At 49.3% G+C, this 16603-nt stretch overlaps 1 protein-coding gene across 3 annotated transcripts in view; it reads left to right on the plus strand.

Moving 5' to 3' along the window:
* Positions 1 to 15962, plus strand: part of WDR72 (WD repeat domain 72) — a 79738-nt gene extending 63776 nt beyond the window's left edge. For all 3 annotated transcript variants that reach the window (XM_077918700.1, XM_077918702.1, XM_077918703.1), the window contains 2 exons: positions 6072 to 6167; positions 15318 to 15962. In XM_077918700.1, the coding sequence (XP_077774826.1) occupies positions 6072 to 6167; positions 15318 to 15373 (152 nt within the window). In that variant the 3' untranslated portion in view covers positions 15374 to 15962. The remainder of the gene's footprint in view (positions 1 to 6071; positions 6168 to 15317) is intronic.
* Positions 15963 to 16603: the final 641 nt, after the last annotated feature.

Genomic DNA, 16603 nt, shown 5'->3' on the forward strand with positions numbered 1-16603 from the left:
TCTGGAATTAATTCTTTAATCTGCTCTCCAAAAATTGTAATGAAGACGCTGACATTTAATCAGTATAACAGCAAGAGCTTACTACACATCAGACCCCAACTCTACATTTCAGTAACCTCCCTACCTTTTAAAAACTACACCACCAGATTACCAAGTGCCCCAGTACCAGGATTGAGCCACTGACCAAAAGAGCCTTACAGGTCACTTCTGGCTGTGATTTCCCAGCCCTCCTTTGATCTGGGCCACTGCATGAGGCTTTCAGCATCTCTCAAATGACACAATGCAGCTATTGAGTTCCTCTGGAGATGTGGAGCAACCTTGAGCAGGTTTCACCTGGGAATATTTGCATTCTGCTCTCTCACAGAGAAGTCAAAATGAACACAATCACTCTAGACTTCATTAATGGTTTTCTTGCAAGCTTTGGTGGGAAAATGGTTTTGACGAATTAGATTTGAAGCTGCTCAGAAGTCTTGCTGAGCTTGTAACACAACTTAAATTAAGTTATAGCTACAAGTGATAAGCCGTGCTTGCTAATTTACAATTATATTTATTCACTTTGTTCCCAGAAGCTTCTGAATGCTTTCACTAGTCCAAGATAGATTTGCCTGTTTACCAAATGCTCCTGACTTTCAAAAGGTGTGCTTAGCTGTGTTGCAGCCTGAATAGAATTATGATCTGCTAAGAGCAGCAAAACAATCAGATTTACCCTCCCCCTCCTCACTTCCTTCTCCTGAGGTGACCCATTTAGGCTCTGAGGTGGATTCCTGGAAGGACAGTCTTCCAAGACTCAGCTTAGTCGATGTGCCCCTTGCTCCTCTTGGCAGCTCAGACTATTATCACAGTGTGACAACAGGCCAGCAAAAAGTTTATACAGTGGTACCTTGGTTCTCCAGGGACACAGGTGGCGCTGTGGGTTAAACCACAGAGCCTAGGACTTGCTGATCAGAAGGTTGGCGGTTCAAATCCCCGCAACGGGATGAGCTCCCATTGCTTGGTCCCTGCTCCTGCCAACCTAGCAGTTCGAAAGCATGTCAAGTGCAAGTAGATAAATAGGTACTGCTCCGGTGGGAAGGTAAACGGCGTTTCCGTGCACTGCTCTGGTTCGCCAGAAGCGGCTTAGTCATGCTGGCCACATGACCCGGAAGCTGTATGCCGGCTCCCTCGGCCAATAAAGCGAGATGAGCGCCGCAACCCCAGAGTCGTCCGTGACTGGACCTAATGGTCAGGGGTCCCTTTACCTTTTTTACCTTGGTTCTCAAACACCTTGATTCTCAAACAACTTGGAACTCAAACACTGCAAACCCGGAAGTAAGTGTTCCAGTTTGCGAACTTTTTTCAAAAGTCAAACATGCTCCGTTTTGAGTGTTACGCTGAGGTCTGTCTGTTTTTGCTATTTGTCAGGGGTTCAGGGAGAGAGGCACAGATGAGGGAGGAGACTGAGAGCGAGGGGGAAGGATCCCAGGGCGACGAGGAAGAGGACGACAATGACTTGAGGGTTTCCATGAGTCTTTCAAGTGAATCGGAGGATTCCCAAAAGGGGGCGCCCCTGGTCAGGCCAAGGGGAGCCACAGGGGGGAGTAGTCAGGAGCAGGGGAGCAGCAGGGGAACCCCAAGTGGGAGTTGGAGATCGGGGCCGGCTTCCCCGCCGGAACGGAGTGAAGAGGGTGGAGTTCCCAGTGTGTCAGACGAAGCAGAGCAGGAAGCAAAGAGGGGAAGGAGATCGGGGCAGGACGTCCTGCCGGAAGGGGCGGAGAGTAGTACTGAGAGCAGTGTAACTGTCAAAAGGAAGGTCAGAAGCAGCGTACGCGCGCCAAGTTCAAATGTGGAGGCGCGCGGAAATGAGGAGAGCCCGGAGGAGGAGCCTGGTCCCAAAGCACGGAGGAGGGGGGAGTAGGCGTCTGGGGATTCAGCCTCAGGGGAATCCAGGAGGGAAGGAACCCGGGGGGCAGAAAGACCCTGCGGAAAAGAAAGGACAGGAAGAGGTGGACCAGCACAAGCCTCTTAAACTGGTGTAGAGGCGGGACTGATTCACAGGGGACTTCAGCGGTCTAAGCCTAACAGACGTGGGGCTGTGGAGCAAACAAAGTTCTTCAATAAAAGCTTTTGTAAATAAAGCGGACTTGGCGTTGGTCTCTTGTGAGCTGGGACCTTGGGCAGCCCTGACAGTAAGTCCCCTCTCCATCAAAACGCAAATATTTTTTTTTTGCAAAGCTCACGAAGTGTGGCAACCATGAGTGCGGAGGAACAGATGACAGCACTACGGAACGCAGTCACCGAGCTCTCCGCTGCGGTACTTGCCTCTCAGAAGAAGAGTGACGAAGCGGAAAAGCGCTGCCAGGATCTGCAAGCCAGGTGGGAGCGTGCATGCAGAGAGGGGTTCCCGGGTTCCAGATCAGAGGGAATTGGACTTGGAAGGCGGGGGGGGGGCAGTTTAGTTGCCCACTTCGATGGGAACCTGAAGCACTACCCCAGTTTCAGAGCAGACGTCCTATATGCACTGCATTTGCTTCGCAAGGACTTTAAAGATGAAGAGGAGAAAGTGGGATTTATTGTGTCTCATTTGCATGGGGACGCTAGAGCGTGGCTGCGCAATTTGTGGCGCGAAGATGGCCCTGCCCGCCGCGATTCTGATGAATTTATCAAAGCTATGGACGCTTGTTTCCAATCAACCGTGGATGTTGATGTTGCGCGCCGAGAGATGCATGGACTCCGGCAAGGCAAAGCCACTGTGCGTCAGTACCATTCGCGCTTTTTTGCATTACTGACTGTATTGGGCTGGGAGAAAGATTCCAAACCAGTGAGAGATTTGTTCTGGGAGGGTCTCCACGGCTCCATAAAAGATGAATTGGCCAGGGGTGACAGACCTCAAACCCTAGAAGAAGTAGTACAGAGGGCTCTTGCGATTGGAGTGTGGCACGAAGAACGTCCTTGGCACAGTGAGGAAGGTCGCCAGGTGCGTGCGCCAGCGAGGGCACCTCCTCTTATCCCCAGGGAGTTCGGCCAGACGCATCCTTCGCCTCTGATGCGGCAGGGGGAGGAACCGATGGAGCTTGGCGGTGCTAGAGCTCAGACAGCAGCCAGAGCCCCAACGTCCGGTGCAGTCAAGGCGAAGCCTCCTAGAGGGAACAGGAAATGTTACATCTGTGACAGTGCACAGCACATGGCTAAAGAGCGTCCCCAGAGGCTCCAGAAGCACACTGCAACGTTAGCAACGGTGGCAGCAGACGTGCTTCACGAAGAGCAGTCTCAGGGAAACGACAGTGCCTGGTTGGAGACAGCGATGCTGGGGCTCAGCCAGGCGAGTCTGTAGAGCAGTCCCCAGCGCCTTTGCAGCACACAGACCCCTTACCACCCAAGCCAGCGGTGCAGCTCACTGCAACACTCCAGTTGCCGAATGGAACCACCCTGGAAGTCCCCATCACAATCGACTCTGGTAGCAACGCAGACTTTGTGGGGCTGCAGTTCGTCAAGCAGCATCGCATAGCGCTTCTGCCAGCTACGACGCCCCTGAACGTAGTCACGGTTGATGGCAGGAAATTGCTAGGAGGGCAAGTTGTGCAACAGACGCCTCCCATGGTGATGCGGATTGGAGATCACCGAGAAGTCATTAGCTTCAACGTCACTCACCTGTCAGACACGCCTATAGTATTAGGCATGAGTTGGCTAGAGAAACACAGTCCAGCAGTAGCGTGGTACCAGCGGCAGATCACCTTTTGCTCATCGTACTGTGCTCAACATTGCATCCAGTCCAGCCAAGAGGAGGAAGCTGGGCAGCAGCTGCAACTCGGCATGGTGCAGGCAGTTCCCCGCAGGTACGAGGGATTTTTGGAGGTTTTCTGCGAGAAGGAAGCTGACCAGTTGCCACCCCACAGGCCTTACGATTGTGCGATTGACCTGTTGCCGGGGGCGAAGCTGCCGACTGCAAAGCTGTATTCCATGTCTGAAGATGAGATGCAAGAACTCAGGGAGTTCATAGAGCACAATTTGAAGCGTGGATTCATCCGGGAATCCAAAGCAGTGGGGGGCAGTCCTGTGTTTTTTGTGAAGAAGAAGGACACACCCCAGAAGAGACTCATTGTGGACTACCGGGCCATAAACTCGATGACTAAGCCCAAGGCCTTTCCCATGCCCAAGATTGACGACCTCCTAGCGACCATGTGGAAGGGGAGGATCTTCACCAAGTTGGATCTGCGCGGAGCGTACAATCTCATACGCATGCGTGAGGGCGATGAGTGGAAGACAGCCATGTTCACGCCTCTGGGCACGTATGAATACAGAGTTATGCCGTTTGGTCTCCAAAATGGATCCCACTGTTTCCAAGCCTTTATGCATCACGTGCTAGCGGGACTCCTCTACAAGAAGTGTGTGTGCTTCCTCGACGACATCCTGATCTTCTCGGAATCGCCGGAGGCTCACGAGAGAGACGTAAAGGAGGTCCTGCAGAGACTACGGGATCACAGGCTCTACGCCAAGTTGGAGAAGTGCCAGTTCGATGTGACGGAGGTGGATTTCCTGGGCTACAAGCTGTCCGACAAGGGGCTGGCCATGGACAGCGTCAAGGTCCGCGCGGTGTTGGACTGGAAGAGCCCGCGCAATCGGAAGGAAGTCCAGAGATTTGTCGGTTTCGCCAACTTTTACCGCAAGTTCATCAGAGGTTTCACGAAGGAGACAGCAGCCATCACGGACACTCTCAGCTCCAAGAAGAAGAAGTTCACTTGGACGGACCAGGCAGAGCGCTCTTTTCAGAAGCTTAAAAGCCTCTTCGCCTCCGAGGAGCAGCTGCTGCACGTGAATCGCGGCAAGCCCATGCGAGTCGAGACTGACGCGTCAGACAGAGCAGTTGGGGCCGTCCTTTTGCAAGAAGATCCGCAAGGGAATTGGAGGCCCTGTGCTTTCTACTCCCGGAAGTTCAGCAAAGCGGAACAAAACTACACTATCTGGGACAGGGAGCTGTTGGCCATCCACGCAGCTTTCAAAGCGTGGCGGCACTTCCTCATAGGAGCCAAGCACACCGTGCAGGTCCGCACGGACCACAAGAACTTAGAGTATTGGCGCACGGCGAAGCTCCAGAGCCAGAGGCACATGCGCTGGGCGGAATTCTTCGCGGATTTCGACTTCCGAATAGAATACATCCCGGGAGACTCCAATGTCATAGCCGATGCGCTCTCAAGGAAACCGCAATATCTCGAGGAAGCGGCAACAGTAGCAGCCAAGCACATTTTCGCACCGCAGGCGTGGGCGTGCGCTGCAATCGCCGTCGACCTGGACGCGGTGCGACGCGCGTTGCAAACGGATCAGTTTGCACAATCCAAGATGGAGGAGCTGCGCAGAGGTACAGCGAGAGGCGACGAGTTCCAGATACGCGACGGGCTGTTAACTCGCAAAGGTGCCCTCTACGTGCCAGGGGACGATCTCCGCGCAAAGGTTCTGCAGCAGTTGCACGACGCACCCAGCGCGGGCCATTTTGGCAAGGAGAAGACAGAGGAACTGGTAGCCAGGGACTTTTGGTGGACCCAAATGCGAGGAGAGGTCGCGGATTACGTCGCCAGGTGTGACACCTGTCAGAGGTGGGTGACTGGGGGAACAGTTGGGGAGGGGTTTGCAAGAATCTGGAAGCTTGTGTGTTTTTTTCTGAATTTTTCTGATTTTCTGTGACCATTGGGCCACTCTGCTGTTTTTTAAAAAAAATTCTGGGTTTGAATTTTGAAATGCTCTTTACAGTATGTGTGACTTTAAAGAGCACTTAATAAACTCTTGTTGTACCAAATTTGGCTTTGTTTGGACTTTTTTTTGACCATAGGAACGCATTAATTGATTTTCAATGCATTCCTATGGGAAACCGTGCTTCGCAAGATGAAAAATTCGCTAGATGAAAAAACTCGCGGAATGAATTAATTTCGTCTTGCTAGGCACCACTGTATTCCCATTTATTTTGTTAAATCTTAAGACATTTGGGATTGGGAGAGCTTAGTATCCAAACTAAGAAAATGTGACCTCGGCATAGAAAGAGCAGCTGGAAGAAAGTTAGATATTTGCTAGAGTGTTACTGTTCTTCTCTTTTTTTCTTTCAGCTGCCACCAGTTGTGACAACTGCACAACACCTGCAGACCTCCAAGAAGGAAAAGACACGGCTGAGAGGCAGGTCTTGGAAGAGTCGGAAAATCCAGGTGAGAGAATCCCAGGTGCTTGCCTGGTGCAGCTGTGTGAGAAAGCAGGCAAGGCAGAGAGGTCAAGGCAATGTGCTTTCCTTTGGGGCAGTGCCTGCATCTAGCCAATTGTCTCTGGAGAATTTGGAGCCCCTTTCATCCAGGTCCAGGCAGGGCAAAGCTGATATAAGAAGTTTGCCATAAGAATTTGTTGTTGTTTAGTCGTTTAGTTGTATCCAACTCTTCGTGACCCCATGGACCAGACCACGCCAGGCACTCCTGTCTTCCACTGCCTCCCGCAGTTTGGTCAGACTCATGTTTGTGGCTTCGAGAATACCATCCAACCATCTTGTCCTCTGTCGTCCCCTTCTCCTTGGGCCCTCAATCTTTCCCAACAGCAGGGTCTTTTCCAGGGAGTCTTCTCTTCTCATGATGTGGCCAAAGTATTGGAGCCTCAGCTTCAGGATCTGTCCTTTCAGTGAGCACTCAGGGCTGGTTTCCTCAAGAATGGATGTGTTTGATCTTCTTGCAGTCCATGGGACTATTAAGAGGCTCCTCCAGCACCATAATTCAAAAGCATCAATTCTTCGGCGATCAGCCTTCTTTATGGTCCAGCTCTCACTTCCATACATCACTACTGGGAAAACCATGGCTTTAACTATACAGACCTTTGTTGGCAAGGTGATGTCTCTGCCATAAGAATTAGTAATAGACTCAAGATGAGAAGTTGGATGGACCAGATAGTGATCTCTTCTTTCCCAGAAAAAAAGGACCAGGGCGCTGTTCAACTATCAATCATGCTGCTCTTGAGAAAATTTAATGGGAAGCACTATTGTTGCATTTCCCTTTTTCTCCAGATCAGCAACTACTGTATTTCTCCTTCTCTCTCTTCTCACATCCATCTTTGGATAGATGTCAAGTTCTCCCCATTGTTTCATCTCTTGTCACATGTCCTGCATATGTCCATTTTAACTTCCCACTACATCTGCAACTTTTGATCTTTGTCATATCCATTTATTATCTTTTCTATCTTTTAATGATCTTTCTTCACTGGCCTGTTCTACGGCATGCTGTGCTGTTCTTAAGCTGTTCACGTTTCTCTGTGTCATGGTCCAGCTCTCCGCTCCATCACAGATAAAATGCGCATATCAAACACTTTAGCTTTCCAATCTAAGGTTATATATTTGTTTTTTTGATATAAAGCTAAATTTTCCAACAGCTGCTCATGATTATTTTAGCTTCCTATTTATTTCTGCTGTTTGCGCTTCTCTTCCCAATGCGACCTTTTTCCTAATAGTATTTTCCTAATATTTTAATAGAGGGGGAAATCTCCTGGAGCATCCCGTGGACCGATATATATTTGTGCACAAAGTACTGAAATTATGACATGTCCCTCCTTTGACCTAGTCAGCCAGGGCTGTATTCCTGAGAATTTGCAGAGTGCTGTCTCTCACTCACGAAAGGGCTAAGCAGCCTTGTCCATCCATTCCCTCCCCCCCGCCCTGCTGCCACCAATATATTTTCTTCTCCCACATCTTTGTGTGCCAATCTGTGAACCATAAGCTGAGTTCTGTCAGCTTAGTTAAAAGCTCCCCAAATCTAGCCACGCATGTGTGCTGCTGAGAGGGCAGCTGCTGAGCGGCCTGATCCTTCCCCAAGGAACACTGCTGAGATTTAATTTTCAGTGAAAGGGTGCAGCAGCCTGAAATCCATGTCAGGTCCCTGAAGTCATCTCAGACCCCACCTCAGGCTGTGGGCTACACGATTGGATTTCAGAGCACAGGATTCTCCAGGAGGGAGGTGAAAAGGAGCCTGCCACCATTTACCTGCTCTGAGCTGGGCTTGGTTCCTAGCGCTGCCCAGGAATGCAGGAGGAACAACTCTTCTCGTGCCATAATAATAATAATAATAATAATAATAATAATAATAATAATAATAATAATTTATTATTTATACCCCGCCCATCCGGCTGGGTTTCCCCAGCCACTCTGGGTGGCTTCCAACTGAATATTAAAAACAATAAAGTGGTACCTCGGGTTAAGAACTTAATTCGTTCTGGAGGTCTGTTCTTAACCTGAAACTGTTCTTAACCTGAAGCACCACTTTAGCTAATGGGGCCTCCTGCTGCCGCTGCACGATTTCTATTCTCATCCTGAAGCAAAGTTCTTAACCCAAGGTAATATTTCTGGGTTAGTGGAGTCTGTAACCTGAAGCGTATGTAACCTGAAGCATCTGTAATCCGAGGTACCACTGTACAGTGTCAGACATTAAAAACTTCCCTAAACAGCTGTCTTTTAAAAGTAAAATAGTTGTTTATTGCCTTGACATCTGCTGGGAGGGCGTTCCACAGGGTGGGCACCACTACCGAGAAGGCCCTCTGCCTGGTTCCCTGGAACCTCACTTCTCGCAGGGAGGGAACTGCCAGAAGGCCCTCAGTGCTGGACCTCAGTGTCTGGGCTGGATGACGGGGGTGGAGACGCTCCATCAGGTATACAGAACCGAAGCCGTTTAGGGCTTTAAAGGTTAGCACCGACACCTAAGTTAAAGAAGGGCAGGAGCTTCTTCTGAGACTGGCTCAAAAACAATAAAAGTCAGCAATTTGAGTAACAAAAAGAGCATATCCCGTGGCCACGTTTGGTTGTAACAACGAACAGCCTGCAGTTGCAAATACTCTCCATGATCTGTTTCCCTTTGAAGGAAATGTATATTCTGGCTTTTGATTCTTTCTGCCATTAGGTAAAGGTAAAGGTACCCCTGCCCGTACGGGCCAGTCTTGACAGACTCTAGGGTTGTGCGCTCATCTCACTCTAGAGGCCGGGAGCCAGCACTGTCCGCAGACACTTCCGGGTCACGTGACCAGCGTGACGAAGCTGCTCCGGCGAACCGGCACCAGAGCAGCACACGGAAACGCCGTTTACCTTCCCGCTAGAAAGCGGCCCCTATTTATCTACTTGCACTTAAGGGTGCTTTCGAACTGCTAGGTGGGCAGGAGCTGGGACCGAACGACGGGAGCTCACCCCGCCACGGGGATTCGAACCGCTGACCATGCGATCGGCAAGTCCTAGGCGCTGAGGTTTTACCCACAGCGCCACCCGCATCCCTTTCTGCCATTAGCTCCCATGAAATGGAGCCCATTCCCCCCTCTCTCAGAGATGTGCAGCTTGCAATCCAAGAGGTGTTAGGCCAGCAGCAGAGGAGTTAAGCGAGATTTAGCCCACAGGCAGAGGTGCGCCAGAGAATATGTTTACTGCTACAGCCTCTCTGCTGCATCTGAGAGCTCTGCCTGGCTTGCTCTCTTTGCAATCATTGCCTTTGCAAGGAGTCATGAATTTCCCCAGCCTTGGCCTCTGTCCATTCCTGCATTTTAAAGAACTTTCCTCCTCCTCCCCGGTCAGGAAACCTCCAGAGAGTTTTCTACGGGGGCTCGTTGCTTCCCACTGAGAATTTGTAGCTTGGTTGCCATGGCGACGTCGTATTTCTCCAAGAATTGCTCATATTGATCCGTGGACAGGCGTAAATGGACAGGCGAGAGTGAAGAATAGAGAGGGCGGCTGGGAGTCCTCTAATGTGGCCAGAGGTTATGGGGCTGGAAATCAGCTCATAGCCAGCATCTAGAGAGAGAGAGAGAGAAAGGGACAGCTTCATTTCATTTCAGGGTTTTGTTTTCACACTTTGTGCGATTGTCGACTTTCCCCCGTTGACTGGGCGGGGGGGGGGGAGGGATGATGACTTGTTAGTCGCCTTGTCACGCCGGATCTTCAGCGCTTGCCCTGACACAGCTGTCAACCTCCCCTTGCCGGGCAGTTTGGGGACCCGCAACAAAGACCCGGGGACATGAATTATTTATTGCCGCTTGTAGGGATGGAATTATGTGATAAGAAATTGAGACACTTCTGACAGAAGCCCTTGTTTGAAAAGAGAGGCCTGGAGAGAGGAGCCCAGGTCCTTCTTGATGCCTGCCTCTTAATCTTTGGGCAGGCAAAAGCCCAGCAGTCCCGGGAAGATGGGAAGGGTGCCCAACAGGGGCTGCCCATCCTGCTTCACTGCCGGAGGTGAAACGGGAAGTTGCCAACCCCCCTCTGACCCCTGTGCCAAAGCCGTGCTTTGCAGGGTGGCATAGTGCCACTCATGCAACACGTTGGCGATTAATACACACAGAACAATAATTATACATACTTTATCAACCTTCTGAGAAAAATACAAAACATTAAACAAAGCCAAAAGGACTTGCGAACTACCCAGCCTAAAATGATGTCTGGTTTCAATAGATTTTTCAAATGCTTCACTCAGTCTTTTAGATAAGTTCATGAAGATACCAATGAAAGGTAAGTTCGGTGATATTCACAACACTGAGAGATGCTAGTAGAATTGTAGATAGATGTTGATAAAGTTGTAGGCAATGAAGTTGTAGACGACAGGGTGCCGACGTTTTGCACCTGTTTCGCCCTGGCAGTCCAAGTAATCAAGAGGCCGCTGCTCACCCCCCATGGGGCCCTTTAACTGGGTCTTGCAGGTAGCACCCTCCCAAGACAGTTTCCCAGGCTTCTTCAGTGGCCTAATCTCAAAGTCTTGGTATGTATATTTATATTCAAGCTTATAGAGAATACTCTTTCTTAGCCTAAGCTTAAGAGACTGATTTGCTTCCAGGGTGGCGTGGCTGCAGCTTTTGGGTGCCCTGCTGTGCCATGGGAGAAGTGAGGAGAACCGGCAGCCAGGATTAGATCTCTGCTGAAGCCACCACCGCCACTTCTCTTTGCTTCTCTGGATGTGGCAGGGGCGGGCAGGGCAGTGTCCCCGCAGGATTCCACCACTGGAGGTGGCTGCTTCAGTCCATTTCAGGCCAGCCCTGATGCCGAAATCTCTTTGCCCTCAAAAGCAAAGCTTGGCTAAATAAGAAGTAACCAACCAACAGTACCTGGTTGGCCGCTGGGTGCTGACTAGCAAGCTGTGTGGTTTACTGCCCCATAGCTGAGCTGATCCTCATTGCAGGGTCACCTGAGCCTCACATGCCTCCCCCCCTCCTCCACAGGGGCCTCATCCAGATCATCATCCCAGATGTGGAGGTGCCTCAGGGGCCACCCCAAAGCAGCCACTCCTTCCCCAAGCATCCTTTCAGGCTGAGCTCCTAAACAGCTGACACCTTCACCTGACAGGGCAATGACAGGAAGGGGCGCCATAAATTGGGCTACCTCATTTGCTGTGAGTTGCTGTCCCCTGACTTGCTGCCAGTAGAGTAAGCATCAAGGTGGCATGTTGCTGGGGCTGCCAGGGCCCTGATTCACACCCCGCTAGGCAGTGCCTGAAGGTGTTGCCACCCAGGGGCATTTGAGATACTGCCCACCTGTTTGCATTTGGCAGGAAAGGGCATGTCCACCATTAGCCTCCAACAGGTGGCTGTGATATCAGTGCCTTCCCTCCACTGCCAATAATAATAAAGTGGTACCTCGGGTTAAGAACTTAATTTGTTCCGGAGGTCCGTTCTTAACCTGAAACTGTTCTTAACCTGAAGCACCACTTTAGCTAATGGGACCTCCCGCTGCTGCCCGATTTCTGTTCTCATCCTGAAGCAAAGTTCTTAACCTGAGGTAAAATTTCTGGGTTAGCGGAGTCTGCAACCCGAAGCGTATGTAACCCGAGGTACCACTGTAACAACAACAACAACAACAACAACAACAACAACAACTTATTTCCACCTTGCCCATCTGGGTGGGTTTCCCCAGCTACTCTGGGCGGCTTTCAACAGAACATTAAAAAACAGAATAAAACTTCAAACATTAAAAACTTCCCTGAACAGAGCTGCCTTCAGATGTCTTCTAAAAGTTGGATAGTTGTTTATTTCCTTGACATCTGATGGGAGGGCATTCCACAGGGCAGGCACCACTACCAAGAAGGCCCTCTGCCTGGTTCCCTGTAACCTCGCTTCTCACAGTGAGGGAACCACCAGAAGGCCCTTGGAGCTGGACCTCAGTGTCTGGGCTGAACGATGGGTTCCAGTGGCAAGGAATTGCAAGTGAGGAGCAGGCTGTGTTCCATTCAGGCCCTGGTTCTGGGCTTCATCCCTTAGGGGCATCTCGTTGGGGCAGACTGAAGCAGCCATCCTGGGTGGTGGAATCCCATGGGGGGGGGCACCCATCCCTTCCCAGCTGCCGCGGCCAGAATTACAAGGCACCAACAGCTTCCACCAAAATCTTGTGGAGCTATCTCAAGTCTTCCACAAGATCTCACAAGAGTTCCATGAGATCTCATTGGAAGCCTCCTCCACCACCATGTGATGCTGGTGAGGTTTTGGTGGTGCTGGTGGCACCTTCCCATTTCACAGGTGGTGGAACAGCATGGTCCACCTCTGGAACTGGGCGTGACACTCTGAATGACCACTGAATCAGCTAAACACAGTGAAGGCAGACACTGCAAATAAGAACATGATCTTCAGATAAAGCATTATCTGCCTAGGAAGGCAACAGCCTTCTGGAACAAAAAGGTCTCCACTAGCCAGTGGAAGACAACCGTGGTCCAAGGTGTCCAGAACTCCACTGTGGGACACAGATGAGCCCTCCCTCCATGTTATCTTTAATGAGTTGGCAGGCTGGTCAGGGGAGAGGGAGACCCTCAAAAGACCTTGCTTTGCAAATGTTGGTCAACAAGCAAGAGGAGATTAATGGGCTGAAAGGGGCATGTCTTGCAAACAAAAAGCAGGCATGACACATTTTAGGAATGGCAGGAGAAGGAGTTCCTGCCAAGGAGAATTGGCATGACAGCTTGGGCCTTGCAAGGCCAGCTGTAGCCTTTGAACCAAATGAACTGGCGCAAGAGCAGAGATGGAGGGGTATTCAGTATAAACTCATGGAAGTTAATTCCATGCAAATAGAATTTCCATGGTCAGAGGCAGTATCAACCCAAGTGCCAGGGGCAGGGCGAAAATCAGGGGTTGGTCATCATCACCTTCAGGCCTTGCATGTAAGCTTCAGTGGGAAGCATCTGAGTGGCCACTGTGAACAACAGAATTCTGGGCTAGGCTGACCATTAATCTTATAGCTGTTAGCCACAGTGGGTATGGATCACCTCCATTTGCAGGAGATGCTGTGAGCAGGCAGTGGAAAAGAGAGCTCTTGCCTTCTTCATCTGCTGCTTAGAATTGTAGCATTGGAAGGTGACCATGAGGATCATCTAGTCCAGCTCCCTGAAATGTAGGAATTTTTCCCCCAGTGTGGGGCTCGAACCCACAGCCATGAGATTAAGAGTCTCTTGCTCCACCAGTTGAGCTATCCAAGGTACCCCTAGTAGCATCTGACTGTTCTCGGGGCGATGATGGACCTTTGGTCTGATTCAATAAGGGGCACTTCTCTGTTATTACCGTATTTTTCTCTCTATTACACGCAGATTTTTTCTCCTAAAAAGGAAGGGGAAATGTCTGTGCGTGTTATGGAGCGAATGGGGGGGGGGGTCCCTGGAGCCGATTAGGGGAGCGCAGGAACAAAAATCAGCAAAAATCAATTGTGCGTTGTGTCCGAGAGGGAAACCTGAAAAGAGGAAGTGGTTGCTTTCCTGCATTCTGCCTCAGGGTCTTACTGCCCACCCTCCTCTGTTTCGTTGCTGTGTTTGCTCAAACGGAACAAAGAGCAGGCAAATCCCCTCCCCTCCAGGCAAGCAGAGGGGAAAGCAGAGGTCTTTCCTTCTAATTCCTCTCCGTGCTCCTCGCAGGCAGCCAGAAAACATGCAGGAGGAGAGAGAAAGCTGGCTTCGGTTTGTGGAAACTTTTGCCTTTCTTTCCTCCCTCCCGTAAAATCTCTCTCCTGCTTTCTTAGCCAGCTGCTTCTCTGCACACCGCTCTCTTGTCCCTTCTGTGTTTTTCCTTCACTCCCCACTTAAAATGTAGTTACAAAGCATGGATCCACATGGATCCTCAGGATCTTTGCATTGGGCCACCCCAAATTCACCATCAGATCACATAGCAGCCTGCCCCCCAAAAATCACACACCCACTGTTGCCTGGGGCTGCAATGGTGCAAAAATGTGGTTAAAAAGCATGGATCCACATGGATCCTCAGGATCTTTGCATTGAGCTACCCCAAATTCACCATCAGATCACATGTCTGTGGCCACAGCATGAAGCACAAAAATGATACATCCACTGTTTCATTCAGAATTTTTTTCCTTGTTTTCCTCCTCTAAAAACGATGTGCGTGTTATGGTCAGGTGCGTGTTATAGAGCGAAAAATACGGTATATATCAATGGTTTTTTTTAATGTTTTCATTTTCCTGTGTGTTAAGCTCTTCAGAAATGGCCAGGCTTACCCATAGCTTGCTTTGAAAATAATAATGAAAACGTCTTCACTACCTTTCCCTTGTTGTAAGCCTATCAGCCAAGCAGACAATTCATATGACATTTGAATAATTTGAGGAATGCATAAGGAATGTATCGAGCCGGCATTTCAGTTTGTCACACCCAGAGATTTTGCACAGCATCCAACCAAGTTGAACAATGCATTTGAAACAATAGCCAGATTTTGGTAAATAATGTGCGCCGACCACATAAAGTCAAATGATAATTTGATCTATTGGTATTATCTAGCTTTTCTGTGGAATTTCTGATAATCCAGATAATGTGTCTGCCATCCATCTGTTGGGCTTTGAAATCAATTTGGTCAAGCAAGAAATTAATCCAGGATTTATCTGTGATCCTAACCCATCAGATCCCATAGGCTACAGTAAAGCAATTAAAAAGTTGAGGAGTCTATTAACCATTGTCCCACCCTTTTGCCACGTACCACTCCATTCACCGTTGCGTGGCATTTTGCCTCTGCAGGTGACCTAATTTCAGGTCTTGACCTCTAGAGTGAGGGGAAAAGATTCACACACAAACACTTCTTAAGCTGGACTTTCCTTGCCCCTCCATTTTCTAGGTATATGAGAGGTGAGAAGTTGCGCAGATACCAGTCTGTGGTATGGAGGTGTGTGTGTGTGTGTGTGTGTGTGTGTGTGTGTGTGTGTGTTGTTTTGGGCCACAACGCTGTAAAATTTATTCAAGGCTTAATTTCTGCAGATGTTTGTTAAAGGTTATGAAAATGTGTTGTTCTGAAGTCAAGTGGCTCTGTGTTGACTTCATAGGAACCTTTTAAAAACATGCAAAATGGATCAGAAGATTTTTTAAAAATGTGGCATTTTTGTTTTGCAGATGAGAAGAAGTCGCATCCTTGGCTGTTCAAGGTGTGTTCTTGCAAACTGTGTTAGAGGTCGGTCACACCCTCCTAAAGAAGGCAGAAGATGGAGAATTGTAGCAAAAGTAGAAATTCACACTGTGTTTTGGTGTGGCTGCCTATTTCTTGGGCTTTGCATTAACCATATTTCACGGCACCTTCTGATCCTTCCATGCCTCCATTCCCCATCCCTCTCCCCATTACTACGTTTACCCTAAATAACCAGGGCAGAGTTCCTGTTTCTGCTGAGGAAAACATGTACTATTTTTCTCCCCATTTACTTTCAACTTTTCATTATTTAGGCACCCCACTCCCCCCCTTAAAAAAGGCAATGGTGAGACAGTGCTAAGATGTTTGAACCATATGACAATGCAAAAGTGTTTATCTGGGTTTACCACACACAAAAAAGTTTTCAGTGTGAGCTGCTTTGGATCATTATGTTTGCGCCCCAAAGGCACAAAAATAAAAACAGAATTTCAAGGAGAACATCAGTGTCATTGGAAGCCTTGGAGATCTCATATGAGAAATGCAGTTTCAGAACCAACACCTGATTTTGCATGTTTTTTTTATAAAGGTATCTGTATTAGTCTAATATGCAGAAATAAATTTGTTAGGTTTTTAAGATGCCATAAGACTTTGTTATTTATAAAGGTCAGCAATGGTGCATTCACATTTCCTCTATCTTCAAAGCAACCACCCTGTTTCAGATTCTGCTGTTTTTAAAACTTTGAGTAACTGGGCAACCTGTCCTTCTGAATATCAGTTGTAATTGTGGGGCTGTGTGCAACCCCTACTCTCTGCAAGATTCCTGGGGGTACCAGACGCTCACCCAAGGTCTGTGTTCCTTTGGAGAATTGAGACACTGCGGAGACTGTTGCTGCTTTAAGAATTATGGTTTATTCACCTATTTACACCTTTAGTCCTCATGGAGGAAGTCCAATCTTACAGCATTGTCATTTCAGGAGGGGCTTGTCCCCCGCAACATTGCAGCCCTGGAGTCCAGGGCATCTCTCCCAGCCAGCCTGCAGCCAGCCTGCCCAAGATGGATCCCAGTCCTCCTCCTTCCTTCCTCTTCCCAGAACATCTTGCTAAAAAACTCTCTTTTCCTGTCACCCCAGACCCAGTTAACCTGGCAACCTTCCAACCCTCTGTCTCTGTTCATACCGCAGGACAAGGGGGAAAGGAGAGTTCTCTTGCATTGCCAGTGGTTTTCAGTGGCCCTGTATTGTTTCTTAATGGTCCTAGTTTGGCCAGGTCGCTTTGC

The sequence above is a fragment of the Podarcis muralis genome, chromosome 14 (genome assembly GCF_964188315.1).
Source record: "Podarcis muralis chromosome 14, rPodMur119.hap1.1, whole genome shotgun sequence".
In the NCBI taxonomy this organism is placed as follows: Eukaryota; Metazoa; Chordata; class Lepidosauria; order Squamata; family Lacertidae; genus Podarcis; species Podarcis muralis.